General features: G+C 34.0%; 2 protein-coding genes across 5 annotated transcripts in view; one reads left to right on the top strand and one right to left on the bottom strand.

The window, feature by feature from the left end:
* Nucleotides 1-17,582, bottom strand: part of LOC142340350 (uncharacterized) — a 139,896-nt gene extending 122,314 nt beyond the window's left edge. The window contains exon 1 of the mRNA XM_075390953.1: nt 17,498-17,582. The gene's annotated coding sequence lies outside the window, so the exon portion shown is untranslated. The remainder of the gene's footprint in view (nt 1-17,497) is intronic.
* The window catches only part of LOC142348788 (serine/threonine-protein phosphatase 2A 56 kDa regulatory subunit epsilon isoform-like), a 31,481-nt gene extending 13,707 nt beyond the window's left edge, over nt 1-17,774 (top strand). For all 4 annotated transcript variants that reach the window (XM_075400305.1, XM_075400290.1, XM_075400298.1 and 1 more), the window contains exons 3-10: nt 2,897-3,100; nt 8,398-8,586; nt 10,827-11,057; nt 11,769-11,873; nt 15,288-15,662; nt 16,681-16,819; nt 17,125-17,229; nt 17,544-17,774. In XM_075400305.1, the coding sequence (XP_075256420.1) occupies nt 2,897-3,100; nt 8,398-8,586; nt 10,827-11,057; nt 11,769-11,873; nt 15,288-15,662; nt 16,681-16,819; nt 17,125-17,229; nt 17,544-17,662 (1,467 nt within the window). In that variant the 3' untranslated portion in view covers nt 17,663-17,774. The remainder of the gene's footprint in view (nt 1-2,896; nt 3,101-8,397; nt 8,587-10,826; nt 11,058-11,768; nt 11,874-15,287; nt 15,663-16,680; nt 16,820-17,124; nt 17,230-17,543) is intronic.
* Nucleotides 17,775-18,078: the final 304 nt, after the last annotated feature.

Here is an 18,078-nt window from a genome sequence, read left to right as displayed (position 1 = left end):
TGCAACCAAATGCACTCTAATTCATTAAGTCGATGCCATACGACATCATGAAATTATTTAAAACTCGAAAACAAACTCAACTTTCATTAAGGCGTGATCGCCTAGAGGTAAGGTGCGTGCTTCACACCCCAATGATTGAGAGTTCAATCCCCTGCCTCCTTCAAGCTGTCTGTGTGAGAATGAGCACTTAATTAAGCATAGCTTCAGGTTGACCATAGTCTGACAAATGTTGGCTGCAATGATGGTATCACGTGAAAGTTTCAGAAGCAAAAGAAGTGGCTATAGTCACAAAAAAGAGCAATTCTGCTCATAAAAAGTTCAGTCTGAAATGCGGGGAATAGGAAGAAAAAGTACAGCTGCGAACAGGACGCTGTAGCCTAATACTGTTCCGCTGTGATTACGCAGGAAGCACAATTATTAATTAATTATCAATTAAAAATTACGAACACAGTGTCATAGCAAAAAAATCTGAGTGATTCCTTGAAAACAAATTATTTGTTCAATGGGCCTCTTTTGACTGTAAATGAGGCTCGTCGTCAAAGAACCTTTTGTTTGAAAATTGACCGGTCTCTAATTGACATGCAAAAAAAAACAAAACAAAAACCGAAAAGATTAAAAAGACACGGCGCTCCAATAGATTTCGTTTATTTTTATAGTAATTTCCCTATGAGACCAAAACTAGTCTTTTTTATCGCCTTATGTCTATTAGGAACACCAAATTATTTCATTTTTTAGCAGTCAGCAATTGCAGAAGCAAATTTAAAAAAAAAATCAAAAGAAAAATTGCATCTGTTAGCAGAAGCACGAAATTTAAGACTACACAAAAGGTTTCCCATCTTTTTAATGCATGATTGACCACCTCTTCCTCTCAATTTCCCTTTTCGGTCACATTTTTCTGACACTGTGCATTATCAATCGACAAATAACATATGTATTAAATTTCAAACTCTTGAGAAATTATTGACTGACAAACAAATCTTGATCGGTCAAGATTTATCAATTTTTATAAAACAATGTTGAAGCAGAACGTGCTATAGCAGATCTGCAGTCTAAAATTAGCACAAGAATCAAATAAGTCTGAAATGTAGAAACAAACCGACCAAGGTCGGATGACTTGCTCCCAAACAACAGGGGGGGGGGGCAATTTAATTTAGAGGGGGTGTAGCTTCGAAATGTTTTATGGGTGCAGAAAAGCCTCCACGGTGATTCGAACCTTGCAATGACTGCCGTCAAATATTATCGTAGTTAATTAAACGCGAAAGATTATGCAAACTTTTTTTTACTCGACCTAACCAAGTTTCCCTGAAATATAACGATTTAATTGAATTAAGATCGCGAGTTTATGCACAGAGCTCGTACAAAGCTCCAAATGTTTAGATATTATATGTTTAAATTTCACTCTCTATCTAATGATATTTTAACGGACATCCATTAAGTTCGAATGGCAACTGCATTTTTCCTACGTCAATCATCACTTCTGGTATGGTTAATCCAATGCACAAACACTATACTAAAACTTGAATATAGTATATTTAAAGCAGAACTAAAGAGTGCTCCTTTTACAGCTCCAAGGATAAGCGAGGGAGGGTTACTTATTTCTATGCGCCAAGTAGGCTTACTTAGCCTGTATTCCTGTAATTACAGACTGTATTAATATGAACACGTTGAACGATTATTTCAATTAAAACGACACTATAATAATATTACGATGTCATGTAAGTGAGATCGAAAGACTGAAAATGAGTATTAGCAATTTATTACTGAATAGAGAACTCTGATTCTGTGACTGGAAAATTTAATTCACTGAATAGATTTCCTTGGTGCTATTAAAACACTTTTTTTCAATTCCTCAGCAGCCTAAAAATTGAGTGCTGTGGGAAAATACGAAGCCGACAGTACCCACACGAAACATAGGTATTTTATTTGTTGATATGAGAAAACCTATTGTTGTCAAAATGTAAAGCATTTTGTTATGAAAACTGGAACAAAATTTATTAAACTTACCACTGTTTTGTATTATTCTGATGACCCTTTGGACAAATGCTACCACTTGCTGATAATAATAGAATAGAAATTTGGTAAAATACTCGAAGACAACTGAAATAGCCAGCTCCGATTACAGTAAATCAATGATCAACTACGAACCAGTGCAAAACTCAATCATTATCTAAACCCTCCAGCCATAACTTATGTTAAACAGTTTGGATTTTATTTTAATTATGTTGCAGCATTCTTTCTTGAACGATTCAATTGTTGTGAACTTTTAGCAAAATTTTGTTTTTAAAGCAATTCTTAGAACTGTATCTGTAGGAACTATTTTACGCTAAATTGGGAAAAAAGACGCTAAGTGAATTAATGTATGTTGTTTACTCGCTGCTCGTTACAAAAAATTAAAGCTAACAATCAAAACAAAAAATGCCAAAAAATTATTTAAGCATTCTGAAGTAGATGAGCTTGTTAGAAGGCACCCCTCAAGCACTACAGAGCTTTCCAGATGCCTAAAAATTTGCATAACTCGTTATTTAGACTCAAATTATTCCCAGAGACGCATGTCCCGGCTCTCAGCTGAAATCGAAGTTTTCTCTCAAATAAATTTATGTATAACACTTTATTTTGTTGACAACTATACAGTGCATTTTATAATAGATCAAAACGAGTTCCTTCCAGTATTTCACGTCCAGTAATGTCCATAGCATGAAATGTAAGTTTAATATCATTCTTAGCAGACCCATCTTTGATTTCTGATCAGGGGACATGCGTAGTCTGATCAGAGCCAATTCTGAGCAAGTTTTCTTTGCCCGTCGAAGCTGAGAGGCGGGAAACAAAGTGTACGCGTCGTCGAGGAGATGGTAGTTCGGTTAGCTCATTTATAGTGTTAAAAGAGACGCTATTATAGGAAGAGGAGGGGCGAAGAGAGGAAGCTCTAATAGCGAAAGTTCAACAGTGCAAGCGAGTGTTTGACTTCTCAGATGCGACAGTGGATGTAAGAAACAAGGAGATCAAGCGAAGTGCGCTCTATGACATCGTCGACTATTTAGTGACTCAGAAAACACGAGTAGTCACAGAAAGAGTCATCAAAGAAATAGTTGAATGTTCGAAAGTGAGAATTTTTCGACATTTGAAACAGGATATGTAATATAACCGGCCAGTTTATGGTGCACCCGTTAGAACTAAAGTTATTCCTGGCGCCAAATGAGGAAGAATAACAACAGATATAAATTTTGGTACTTTATTCTGTCAATGATTATCGTCACTATATTGCTTGAGCTCTACTGATCGACTGAAAAAAATAATTCGTTAACATCCACATGCTCACCTTAGTTAGCGTGACAGTATCTTGCCTTTCTACATAGTTCATCGGCAGAAGTGAGTATAACGCTTCTGCAACTAAAAACAGCTTAGAGGCGTCTAAAACGATGATGTGGAAACAACAACTCTAAATCATGTCATATTAAGATAATTATTCTGAAAGTAAAAAAAAGTCCTAATAATTGTCAATTGGTTAAAAAACACATTTCAAATGGTTTCTCGATCCCTTAAAAGCGGTATAAATAAAAAAATGAAAGAGCACATTCATTTCTTACAGCTTGTAGAATTTGTTCATTGAAGTAGTTCCATTATTTTCATCCTATGCACTTCCTATTTTAACGCTATCTCAGAAGACTAAAAATGCAGCACCAAAAAGATTTTCAAAAAATTCTTGAAACGACTGGAAGTGTTGGACCACAGCGACAATAACAACTAAACCACAAGCACACATTGGATGGAACTAAAAAATAAAAACTGAATTCTTTAATCACCATAAAGTTTGGAGGACAAAATAAAGAGCAGTTACGAATTGAATTTGAAGAAACAAGAAACATGCGGATTAAATAAAAAGCAATATTATTCCGGCTAAATTAAAATTGGAAACAACAAATCTGTAAAGTAAACCACTAGAAACCTAAAATATTTGAAAGTCGCAGGAAGAACGCCTGAATTTATTTTAAAAACTCTTTAGGAAATGATGCAAGCAAGTACAAACCAACAAAACTATTTAGCATATCGACAGCATTAATAATGATACATAAAACGCATAATGAAAAGCGCACAAAAAACAAACAAAGCAACCATTAAAAAGAATTGCGAAATAAAAAATATAATGAGTTCAAAATTATAATAAACACATTTCACAAAGAAGTTCAGTTCTTTTATCAGTAATTGAAAACATCCAGTGACTGAAAATAGCAATTCAAGGAAGACGCATTTTGTGAAATTGATAAAATGCTAAAATATATATTAAACAAAAATTCAACCTTCAGATTTTGGAAAAAAAAATTGCTCAAGAAAAATTCAGAATTATAAATCTTGTTGAACCTCAAAAACTGAAAATAACAAAAATCAGAAACGAGATTATTGTAAGAAGAATTATTTTTCGAAACAACATTCCTGATCAAAAAATTAGTTAACAAATGAGTTGATACTACAACAATGAGGCTAGGAAATGTGCGTTCGCACATGATGTTTCGACCCCGCCCATCCACGTTTTGATTTATTAGTCTACCAAATGAGGAAGAGAAAGAAAAGGTTCAAAAACACTCATATATTTCAGAAAACAATTAAAGCTGGATTAGAGAGCCGATGAGACTTGCCATCAATGAGAGTACTGGACGAGATACATCCAAAACAAATACTAGCAAACACTAATTACGATCAAAATTCGATGAATATATTTAAAAAACAGAAAATAACAATATGAAGAATCCGATAAAACGCGATCCAAACAAATCAACCTGTACTTCATTAGATGTATAATGGATAAGATGTAAGACCTCTCAATAATGCGACTCAGTCACAGGCAAAAAGCACTAAGCTCAAAAATACAATTCTCTTTTTTGAAAACAACCAATTTCAAATTGATTGAAACGAAACCACTTCGTGTCACCTCGCCTCATTAGGAAGGCTAATTTATGAAGCATTTGAGACTTGTCGTTATCTGTAATATGTTGGACAAATGCAAAACTAACCGCGCCAATTGGGCCAACTCAGTAGTGTGATAATGTGGAAAGGAAACAGAAAACTTAGAATGAGCGAATATACAAAAATCACACATTTTTTAAAAAAAATGGGTAGTACCAAACCCAAGAAACCATTGGTTTAAGATAAAACTATGAAATAGATTGCATCTTGGTTTACTGGAAAGAGGATGCGACCTATCGTTACAAAGACCAAGCTACAAAATTGAAAGAAATATAAAATGACAAAGCTCAAAAATATCTGATTTTTTTAAAAGAAATATTTTCAAAGGCTCCAACAAACCACAAGCTGTGAATTTTAAAAAAGAGATCAATTTGCAACTGCTCAGGAATGCAGTTGTGCTTGTCATTATTGAAGCCAAATCATGAGACGACAAAAAAAGCAAATACGGATAAACTAGAAGTTTCAAAAGCGATTTATTGAAGCCACAGTGTTGAAGCCATTATATCTATAATACATTATAAAACTAATAAAAAATTTGACCTGACGAAAACGTTTAAACGATTTTCTTTAGTTCCTTTTGATTTTTACTGGGTCTTCTAGGTAAAGCGTCTTAGTGAAAAAGACAACAAATGAACCACAAATACTGATAAGTATCGAAAACTTAAAACTCTTACGAAAACACATTTCTAAGCTCTATAGACATCTGCCGCAACATAACCAACAGCAGAGCTATTTTTAGAACAAGAGAGAATTGATGGCTTCTGTAAATAATTAGACTTAGTTATTTGTTGAAGACAAAGATAATAAAAAAAAGGAATAACAAAAATGTTTTCTTCAAAGGAAATAATTGAAAGTCTTTAAAACCAATAGCTATAATTTGAAATCAGGAAACAGATTCCGTTAAATTGTGGAAGCTGAAGCTTTCAAAGCCTTTGATTGTCATAAAAATACCGAACGACAACAAAAGGAACGACATTTAGAGGCAGAAACAAAAAAAAATAGTAAATATTTGAGCAAGGACGCGCAGCCGTTAAAGTTGTAGGCTATTAACTGAAGTCTCTTAACAGGTTGTTTTGCTCATTTCTTCAATGCCAGTTCGAACTATCTTTAGTGTGATAAGTTGAAAAGTGAACAAATAACAACCCCAGATACAGGAAAATATGCAAAAATTGGGAAATACAAAATTATGTTCTTAAAAAAATAAATGAAAGACATTAAAACTTTTAGCTCTAATCCCAAATCAGTAAATAGATTAATTTAATCGTCTATAGAAGCAATTAGAGCTTTTGATTGACAGGGATATGCCGTATGAAAACAAAAAGAATCACAATTACAGGGAAAGACAAACCCTGGAAATTTTGAGAGAACGGCTTCATAGTCGTTAAAATTATCAGCTATTCACTGAAGTCATTAAAAATGTTTTTTGCGCTTTTTTCAATGCCAAGTGGAGCTATAATTAATATGATTAGTTGAAAAAGTAATAAATAACTACCTCAAATACAGGAAAACATGCAAAGATTCACAAAACTTTCATCAAGTTTCGTTGTCAGACAAAAAAAATTAATTGAAGATAAAACCAATGTAAAGTGTATTTTTTTCTTTGCTTGGATTACGTCTTGCCCTAAATAAATTGAGACGAAGCTACCTGTGGACAGAAATAGGATTAAAATTAGACAAATTTCAAAACTTCACTAACATTCTCTTAAAACAAATACATTTGAAGCCATACGAGGCAATAGATAGAAACTGAAGGCATTGTATAGGCTCACCTGCAGCTCTTTAGGAAGCCATTTGAACCTTTAATTAATAAAAAATAGTCATGAGGCTGCAAAAATCTTTACAAAAAAAACCAAAATAAAAAGAAATCAATTAAAATTTAGGAAAATACATTTTCAAAGCCATAAAAACTATGAGCTTTTCTCTGAAGACCAACTGTATTTTCACATGGCCTTATTCTATTGTAAAAAAGATTGATATTGTTTGATTGGGCCTTGCTTTCAAATAATTCATGTCAGTAATCAACATGAAAAAAAAACTGCGAAAAAATTTTTGAAAAGACCGCGCCCTAATATAATCCGAATAATTATTGATTGTAAGAACCCATGGTGAGTTGACCCCAAGTCCTGATTTTTCTCAGCTTCTTACAAAAACAAGTAATTAGTCCACATTGTTGCAAAATAGATCGCTTATTAAATGAAATATTTCAAAAAACAAACAAATCATGCACTTTGTATAATTTTTAGGTTTATTTTTCAAAAAACCGGCAAAAATTTAATTCCAAAAAACTCCTACAGGAAGGGAATGTACAGCTATATTTGTAGGAGTTTTCATAGATTGTAGCAGATGTTAGTTCACTTTCTGCAAATTTAAACGAAGTAGGAAACAAAAGCTTATTTGGAGCTTTTTTGAGTTAAAAAAGGTATCAGATTCGAAAACTTTAGCAGAAATCTTAACTAAAAAGCTGGATTAAAACGAGTTGGCGAGCCTTCTCTATCCTTAACCGTAAAACCAATAACCTTGTTTTTAAAAATTTTAACAATTTTTAGCAAAATTAACGAAAATTTGGACAAAAATTACGGAAAATGTGAATAAAAACAACGGAATTCACTCTACTTTTCTCATAAACTTACACCTCGATAACTCCACGTAAAATACGATAATCAAAAAAATCTTTTTAATTCCATATTCTACGCTGGACGAGCTTTCTTATGATACCAGTCTCAACTCTCTACGATGAATATATCGATCGGCCAAAATTGTCTGAAAAGAAAAACCCATTTGAGTATATAGTTCCTCCCCCCACATGTGGGTCGGAACAATGAAAGTCTGCTTTAAGTAAGAAAAATACAGTAAAAATTTTATAAAGTTGATTTCTTCCTTAAAAGCTTTAATGTTCCCGAAACAACTATTCCATTAAATTTCTTACGTAAAAATAATTTGTCCGACTCTCAAAGTTTTACAAAAATTTAACTGAAAAAGACAAAAAAAGGAATGAAAACAAAAACCAGCCAGAAATAGCCAACTGCATCCACTTCTTCAAAAAAAAGAATGTGAAAGATTGCAAAGCATGAACAAATTTTTCTCGCAAAGCAAAAACTTGTTCAGCGCAGCAGTTTTTCTTACTTTCAATCAAAACGCCCCACGTCTCAAGTCAAAACGCCACCTGAGTAAATAGTCTTTCCGGTTTAAAAAACCTTGTAGAAAATTAATACTCCTATTTAATTTGTATAACAGATATCCCAGCAGCATCACTTTAAGAAAGTTCAGTCTCAGAGGACTTTCGTCCAATTATTCTAGTTTAGTTTCAAGACACCAAGCTGATATGAAGTTCCTAATATAATAGCTAGTAGCAGTTTCTGGCAATTAAAGACTTCGCATTGTCTTCCATTCCAAAATTTGGGAACGTTTCTGAAAACTCCAGTATTTGCAAAACTTAAGGTGAACATCTTTCGAGACATGAACCCTGGACAGGACAGTGAACTGGACTTCATGGATGAGGATGAGCCCATCCTGGAGGAGTCATGGCCCCACTTGAGTTTAGTCTACGACATGTTGCTGAAGCTGATTGAACACCCCGAGTTTGAACCAAAATTGGCCAAGAGGTACATTGACCAGTCCGTCATTCAGGTTTGTGTTAATAACAAAACACACCTTAAGAGTAGGAGAGAGTAATTTAGGGCAATTTTAGTTCATGTACAATAGACCGCCTTACAACAAACCTTGTAAATAATCCTTAGGGCAAAGAAAGTTGATTATTATGATGTTTATTCCATGGTTACAAGGGCAGCAGTAAAATGTGATTTCAAAATGATTTTTAAAAAAGTTCCATTTAAAGACAAATTCTTTGGAATTGTCTCATTTGAGATCAAACATGGCCGAACCAATATCACGAAATTGGTTCATTGCTCCTTTAAAACATTGAAACAAAGTCCGACCACTATCTTTAGCTGAGAAACAAAAAGTCGTCTGATCGAAAAACTCTGGAAAAACTGAAATTATTACTGCAAAAATGTGTTCACATGTTTCGTTTTTGGATGAAAAATTGGAGCATAAAGTTTTCGAAATCTTTCATTTTACATACCTTTATTTGATAGATGTTTTTTAAAAAATGATATATTGACTATGGTAATGTGAAGACACCACAAAAAGAGCTGGGTTCCGTAACTTTTTATTAACCAAATGAAAAAGAAAAACGATATTGAAATACACAAAGGTGCAAAAAAAGTTTGTAGAAAGGGATTCGTTTTGTCCCGAACATAATAATCAATCAAAGAGTTGAACTAGAAACATACCAATTATTGCGAGCGCTTAAGGTCGATAAAGTGAGGGTACCATCAAAGTTTACAAAATAGTTTTGGCCAAACTTCAACTATTTAATATTAATTGCGCCAAAAACTTAATTATATTTTAAAAATCTACTTCCATAGTAAAATATTAATTGAAGAAAACAGCTTCTAAAAAGCGATGACTAATTGAATTGCAGAAATTGAGGAAAGGCTCAATAAAAATTTGCAGCAATTGTTTTGTGAGAAATTGAGACTAAATTAGTTTTCAAAAAATTTGCTCTTTTCACGCGTCTTTACTTATTTATCTCATTTTTTTCAATCCGTTCACCGTTCCTAACTAATAGGAACAATAACAAGCGCTGTTGGGAGTTATAATTAGTCTTTTCTAGGTTTTTACGACCCAAACAATTTGGACTGTATCCTACTCTGTCTCTCTGTAAGATGCGTTTACACACTTTTTCTACATTAAGCTTACAAAACGGGACAACCAGGCATGCCCTAGAGTACATTAATTTGCATTAGATTCCCAAATCTGGAGTTACCAGTCTTTCAAATTCTTAGTGAGTTGGCGAGGAGAACTGAAGTCGAGGTGAAAATGTCACTTCTTGAAATTTTCTAGGGCAAAAATTAGGAGATTTTCATTTATTTTCGTCGTTTTCTCAAGGTTAAAGCTAAATGGGTCCTAAAGAGACGTTGGTCAAAAGTTCATAGACGGTTTGTGGAAATAGGAACATTCTTTTTGACTTTTTGAAATATATGTATCGGTGATGCCAATTTAATTAATAGGGATTGGCGATGATGCCATAATAGGAAACTTTTTCTATACTTTTTCAAGATCCTTATCGGAAAATTTTGCCAGTTGTCTAGTTCTCAGACATTAAGGGTTCAAATAACAATCATAAAGCAATGGCATGGCTTGGTGGGTAGATTTTAGCAACCCAAAGATGCGTTTAGGGACGCGAATTTCAAGAAATTTTGTGCTAATTTTTAATTTATTTTTCATCTCCTTAGCCAATGAAAATTGCCTACATGTCATACGAGGTTTCTCTTAGCCTGAAAATTAGTTGCTCTATACACTTCGGTAAGAAAGTTGGTTTTAAGTTTCAGATAATTAGACAATTTAGCATTGATATTTGCAATTTTTTAAAAATTTTCAAGTCGGAAAATTAAAATCAATCTGGTCTTTTTTTGTGTCGAAATAGTCATTTAAAACTTTCTTGAGCTTGGGACTGGTCTCGCGCATATATATAAGCCTTTAAACGTTGCTTCGGAGGACATAAACACCAGGAAATTTAGCGAATCTTAAGATTTTTGCTCATTGAGATCGAAGGCGAGGGTAGGCTTTAATTTATCAAGTTATATGCATTGTTATCATCTCAAGGTTTGGAACAATATGCATGTGCAAACGCAAATAACCGATTCCACTTGTTATTATTAGAAGCAGTTATAAATTCGAGATACTTTATGCCGTTTTCTTTAATATTTTCTCTGAAGAAAAAAGGGGCTGGTAACATGACAGCGAAAACCTATTTTGCACTCCGTTATAAAGAGAGTTTCAGCGATTGCTGCCAACTGCTTCAGGAACTATTGCGTGTCCTCAACTCCACAGATGCAAGAGAGAGGGAGATCATAAAAACTATTCTACATCGAATTTATGGTCGATTTCTGGGACACAGAGCATTCATCAGAAAAGCTATTGCTCACACCTTTTTGGCATTCACGTTTGAGTCTCTCGTGTACAGAGGAATCTCGGAGTTGTTAGAAATATTAAGCAGCATCATCAATGGATTTGCTCTCCCATTGAAACAGGAATCACTCCAGTTTCCTTCGACCAAAAAATTTTGATCAAATATTTCGATGTTGCTTATGGCATCCTATAAACCATTTTTTGCCCAAAAATATAATTCTACGGTGTCAGGACAATTTACCCAATTCCATTTTAACCAATGCCATTATACCCAATGCCATTTTACCCAACCTGCCATTTTACCCAATGCCAATTTACCCAATGCCAACTTACCCAATTTACCCCATTGCTAAATTAACAGAACGACTATTTAGCTGACTATGAAATAAATGGCCCGTGGAACTTGATATGAAACTATCACAACCGAACATGGGATTATATTGTCCACAAATGTTTTAAATCATCCCTCTAATAGCGACTGCTAATTTGTAATCGGATAATTGAACGAAAAGATCAAAGAGCATTGGGTAAGTTGGTATTGGGTAAACTGGCATTGGGTAAAATGGCATTGGGTAAAATGGCAGGTTGGGTAAAATGGCGTAGGGTAAAATGGCATTGGGTAAAATGGATTTGGGTAAATTGTCATGTAACCAATTCTACATTCTGTCCATTTTTGACATAGCTATCACCCGCTTTAAGAAGCGCAAAGTCCTCATTACCGTAAACTAACGATATAGATTGGTATCTTCTTCAATTGCTAAGAGAAAGACATATGAATGAATGATCAAGAAAGGTAAATTGAGGTAGTGAGGAAACTGGAAAAAAGGAGATAGGAACATGTGGACTTCTTGAAACGAGTTCTGATTCCTTTGCATCGCAGCTATTATCTCCACTTGTACCTGGAGAACCTCACCACATGCATTGAACAATATATCGAGAAGGCAACTCTTCACTGTAAACATTATATAAATACCACTTTATACCCCTTCACTTTAAATACCAGCCTATATTCTGCTTAAAATGACACTTGTAAATCCAACCTTAATTTTCGAAAAACAATATCAATTATGCCTTGGTCAGTTAATGTGCAAACACTTCTTTATAAAAAATGTGACAACAGATTGGAGAACCACCTTTTGTGGTGATTTCAGGACCATTATTATTAATTTTACATTTGAAACATTGAAGCATTTGTATACAGTGCAGTGGATAGTTAAGAGATTTTATTGATCGATCATTTAGCTAATTGATTTCATTTATGTTATAACTAACTGATTTCCCACTGCTTCAACTATTATAAAAATTGAATCACCTGTGGTAGAAAAAATAACAAAAACGCGTTTGATCTTGACAAAAAATTGATCTCAATTACCCAATTTGAAGCAACAATCTCTTACTTTAACTTCAAAACTGTTTTCTGCTATCCTAACATTCGATCAAGACGGCCCGCTGCATTCTCTGCTTGGGACAGAAAGCTACAGCATACTTATATTATGGCATACATAAAAATGCATATATTTTTGATAGACTAAGATTTTCATCTGCTAACAAATCTGTCACGCAACTATTTGGAACAATTACGCTTCGTTAAAGGTCACACAGCAACAGCAAGTCCAGTTTTGCTCTCAACAATTTTTGCGATGAAAATGAAATGATTGGGATTGTGTTTGGCTCGGTCCTTTTAAAAATAATTCTGCCCTATTTAACCCAAATTACAGACAAGCATGTTTCCCATTTAAGACTAAATTAATGAGATCCGATGTATGTTCTAATGAGGCCTATTGACTAAACATAGTGTTTCTAAGCAAAGCTCACGGTTTTTATGGCTCCGACAAAATATTTTTGTAAATTTTAAATAAATTCGGGAGTTTTGCCAGAATTTGTTCTTCTTTTTGTTCAAATAGGCAAACGTCTATTTTGCTATCTAAGGAGCAATTAGTAAAAGTATTTAATGCTTTCAGGTGGCTTTTTGAAGATAAAACTCAATAATTATCAAAACTTGATAAATTGATTTTGATTATTGAAAATTATTGTCAAATTAGATAATTCGCTAACATTTTGAGCCATTATATCTTCATGGATACGCAACAATAGGCAATTTCCGTTTAATCGTTCAAAATCCGAAAAATATTTGGATTGTACTCGCGCGCTTTATATGTTTTAAAAAAATATATTGTTAATGAAAGATCAGAAAGATTTCAAATTAAATTTCAACTATTTATTACGTGGAATTGATTGCCAACAAACATAGATTATAATTTCACCAAAAACTAAAATTTTTTTGGCTTTCATACTGTTTGAGTAAAATTGCTGTTGAAGTTTTGTTTTGTGCCTGTATTCGTTGTTATTTTGTAGTCTTTTGACTTAATCTTGCTAATGAGAGGTCTAACTGGTTTCATAGGCAGCTACAAGTTGATCAAATTAGTTCTTTTTTGTTGAAAAATTAGTTGCAGACTTTTTCAAAAATGTTTTCGAATATTAACGATTTTTTTAGCTTTGCCACTTTTTATCTTAATTTTGTCACCTTGCAGCGAAGTACAGACAAAGAAACAGAGAAAGAGTTCGCATCATCTCTCAAACTAATTAAAAAGTAAAAAGAATCGCAGTTTTGGCTTTGATACTGCAGTTCTTGAGTTTCCTTTTTACCATCTTGTCACATTACCACATTAATAGCGAGCAACATATCAAATAATGGCGTTGGAATAAAATGCAACTGGAAATAATTGATGTTTTTAGTGAACAGACTAGGATATTATCGGCTTCGACAACATTTTCTCAAAAAATTAAAATGATTTTTTGATTTTTACCTGTATTTGTTTTTTTGCGGGCTTAGGACATTCTGAATAATGACATATCTCAATGGCTTGATATGGATAAACAATTGAAGCTATTTAGCAATGTAGGTTGATAGCTAATGGTTTTGGTGAAATTGAAGTTAATTGTCTTCAATGGGTACAAAAGTATTTTTTAACTTTGCCCTTTCTGTTATTTTCAGACCAGATTTACAGATCAAATTTACAACATTCTCTGAATTTCAAGGTTCTCCAATTACTGTCTTGTCACATTATCACATTACTAACAAGTCAAAGAACACACCGATGCCGTTGAAAAAAATGCGATCGAATATATTTAATGCTTTTTGTTGAATGAATTACGATATAAACGGCTTCGGCACCGTTTTCTCACAAAATCTAATCAGCTTTTCGATGCTTGTATTTGCAGTTCGTTTTTAGTTTCAGAACTCATTATGATTGGCCACATGTCTCATTGCCTTTTTGTAGCAATGGAGGTGCAGGTGAAGCCATTTAATGCATAATCGATAGCTCATGGTTTTCATGACTTTGAAAGTAGTTGTCTTCAAGAAGTATAAACGTATTTTTTAACGTTGCCCTTTTAGTTTCCAGTCTACCAGCTAATTTTTCTGAATAAAGACAGTTCCCATATTTTCTGATCAAGTGTAAGTTTTAGGTTTTATTTGATGCTACTTCAAATGTTATTAAGTATTTTTAAAACAGATAGACATTTAGTTTTGGTCGTAATTAATCGTTGTTCTTATTTGATTTTCGTGTTTTTTAATCTCGTTTTTCTTGTTTCATAGTCTTCCTGATGGCACGAATCATCGGTACTCTCATGAGGCGTTATTTAATTCATTTAGTGGTTTGACTTTGGAAAGATTTTTTAAATGAATACAGCAATTATTTTCGAACCATAAGTGATTTTTCAAAGTTTTTTGGATCTCTTCTTCATTTGTTAGACAATTAAGTCAAAAAAGTGAATGAGTAGAGTCGGAAAATTATGTGCAAGCGAATATTACCGAGCCTCCTTGTTGAACTTTTTAATTAACCGACAGGAGAATGACTATTTCGCTCAAAATATTGCTGCGACATCAATTAAACTATCAGAAAAATGTATGATCATAAACTAAATAAACATAAGAATATGAGAACTGACGAAAAATACAGAAACCTATTTAATATCGCAAAAAGATTAGCAACTAAGGATTTTAGAAGTTTGTCCCACATTTAAACTAGGCAATTTTTGCTGATTCGTAATTCGACCTAAGATCTATTGAGCAAAAAGATAATCTTTAAGAAAAGCAAAATTCAGCAAAGTCAGGTTTTTAAATCTTGAATTTAAAAGCGCTCTACGTTTGTATCACTTTCCTTGCTCTGTTGCTCGGGGTAGCACTTACAAAAAACATAAATTGTTTAAATAAGTGGGGCTAGCTTTAAGTTCCCCGATTTTTTAATTTTTTCGAAAAAAATGTGGGAACAGAAAGACTATCAAATACAAAAAGATATCATCAGAATGAAAACACACAAAAAGAAAAAAACACAGTTGCCGAATTCGATCAGGACCCAGAACTGACACCTGATATTGTGAATGGCCTCCTGCATATCTGGCCCAAAATCAACAGTCAAAAAGAAGTCTCAATGTTAAGCGAAATGGAAGAACTCATTGAAAAACTTGGATTACGTGACTTCGAAAACGAGCAGCAACGACAGGAGATTTTCAAGAAGGTTATGAAGCCACTATTCAAACAAATGGCCAAGTGTTGTTGCAGTACCAACTTCCAGGTTGCGGAGAAGGCGCTTGTTTTGTGGAACAATGAGGTCTTCATCCACTTCTTCGAGCAGAATAATGCTGAGCTGATGGCCATTGTAGCTGTGCCGCTGCACTATGCCTCAAAAAACCACTGGAACCCACAAATAGCCAAGTTAATACAACAGGTTGGTTCAGTCAATTTGGGGACTTGTCAATGAGTTAATTAAGTTATCACTAAAAATTTCAAATGATCATCTTACGAGCTTGATAACCAAAATCAAAAGGAAGCTCACGCGAGGCAGCTTCAACTATTTAATATTTCAAATTTATAAAAAAATTTTACAGAAGAATCTAGGTTCAAACTCGATAATAGTTTTTGATTTTGACTGGATTTTTGACTGGAAATCGTGTTAGAATCAATTTATATGCTTTTTCATTTTTCTTAAATCAGCATTAACTAGGAGAGTGTCAGGAAAGTGAAACTTAATCGTACAACGATGGTAATTAAAACATTAAAACAATAATGGAAAAAATGAATGGTAAAATTATCGAAAAAGCTATTCACCGATTCAGTAGTTAGAATCAGCAATAAAGAAAACAACTCCTCGTTGACCATATGCATCTACACGATCGTAAAAATTGGTAACTTTAAAGTGCAGTGACATGTAGTATTTTTTCTGCAACTTTTTCAAGTTTTGCATATATCCCAAAATTTTAGGCAGAGTCCGTTTTTACTAATAAACAATAATTATAAAAACTAATACTAGTACTTTTACTAGTACTTTTAATACTAATACTTTTTAATAATAAATGCTAATACTAGATCACTGCTCAGATAATGTTTTGCTTCGCGAAACATTACTACCTCGTTTGTGTAATAAAAAACGCATTTAAAGCCCCCAATGCGTTTTTAATTCCCGCATCATTAACGAGCATCTCGACCTGGGTGATAATAGTAAAAAAAAAGGACTCCCCTTTTTATGATTATAAGGAAATCCGGATAAAATCAGGTTTAAAAAATATTCTGATCGGAGCATTTTCTGACATGATCATGAGATGAGTTCGAGTAAATACAGACTGAAATTTGCAATGATTAAATACTGATTTAATGCAGTTCGCAAGTCCGAGACGTTCGCAAGTCCGAAAATCCGTAAAATTTTCTGATATCTTTCTGACCTCCGTTAATCTTACTTCTATGTACAGGTTATGAAAGCGTTGATGGACATTAACCCGGCCAAATACGAGGAAGTGATTGAGCAGGCTAAGGAGAGTGAGAAACAGCACCAAAAGGCTACCAAGGGTGCATCGACAGGTCATCATCACGAGAGAGGCGGACACAAAGGTTAATTCAGAATTCAGCAAATTTAACTTCACTATATATTAGCCAAGGCAAGACCACTCGCTCAAATATTTGTTAAAAAAACTAGAAAACTTGCATTTGTTCCAAAATCGTTAGCATCAAACTAGAGGATTTGAACTGAATGGTAGAACTTGGGCCACTTCTATATTAGCCCAACGAATCCTTTTGCCAGAAAATTATGCGTATTGTTTTCAGTTCTGCCTTTTAATCATTCTCGCTATTGCGCGGAGATATTATGTTTCTTAAAAACACCAGGCCGATTGCACTTTTTCCTGACCCATCTTTAGGTGGTGAACACAAACGAGGTTCAGGAGGGGGAGGGGGTCAAGGGTCGCAAGCCCAAAAGCAATCAGGAACAGGACATCACTCCAACGCACAGGGCTCTGCTCCAGGTTTGGACCGAATTGTGGCTGCAACTATATAAAAAGTTAAAATAAAACACTTCAAGCTGCCTTTGATGAACATTCAATTTTAAAAAATCAACGTTCCCCGCCTAAATTTTTTTCTCCGATAAGTTTATCTTTCCATAATTTTCCATTTCATAGATTTTGATTTGCTGATTCGATATCATTACATTTTGCAATTATACAATATTGCTGTTTGCTTTGACATGCATTAAATAACAATAAGTAAGACGAATTAAAATCTAGACTAATTTACTCGCATATGCTCTCTAGTATTCAGAATGTGGGCGTTCTTTCTCAAGGTCAATCGAATGTCGAAAGCAGGAGAAGTGGGAACAGAGAACAACGGGACAGAAATGCATCCTCATCAGGCCAACGGGCTTCAAGATCAACTTCACACTCCAAGAAATCCGGCTCATGAATTGATGGACACTAATGCATCTATTCAACGCAAATGCATGCAAATCTGTAGAAGTTATATTTATATGCACATATCTTTCACTCTTTGGTTTGGAATTGAACTGTTACGTGCATTTGTTTAGACAGAAAAACAAGTAGGTGGTTGCTAACGATTCTTTCATTGTAGACCCCTCAAATCTAGTCTCCAATAACCGCGCAATTTTTCGGGTAGTTTAGGGTGCTTATCTTTTAGGGTGCTAACGATTCTTTCATTGTAGACCCCTCAAATCTAGTCTCCAATAACCGCGCAATTTTTCGGGTAGTTTAGGGTGCTTATCTTTTAGCCCCATTATGGCGGTCTATAATAAGAAATGGTGATTTTGATTGCTATGTGTAGAAAGGAAAAGACTTATAATCCAAATTAACGGAAATTGTAAC

The sequence above is a fragment of the Convolutriloba macropyga genome, chromosome 1 (assembly GCF_964194025.1).
Source record: "Convolutriloba macropyga chromosome 1, txConMacr16.3, whole genome shotgun sequence".
In the NCBI taxonomy this organism is placed as follows: domain Eukaryota; kingdom Metazoa; phylum Xenacoelomorpha; order Acoela; family Convolutidae; genus Convolutriloba; species Convolutriloba macropyga.
Note: the sequence above shows the minus strand (reverse complement) of the source record. Positions and strands in the feature narration are given on the sequence as shown.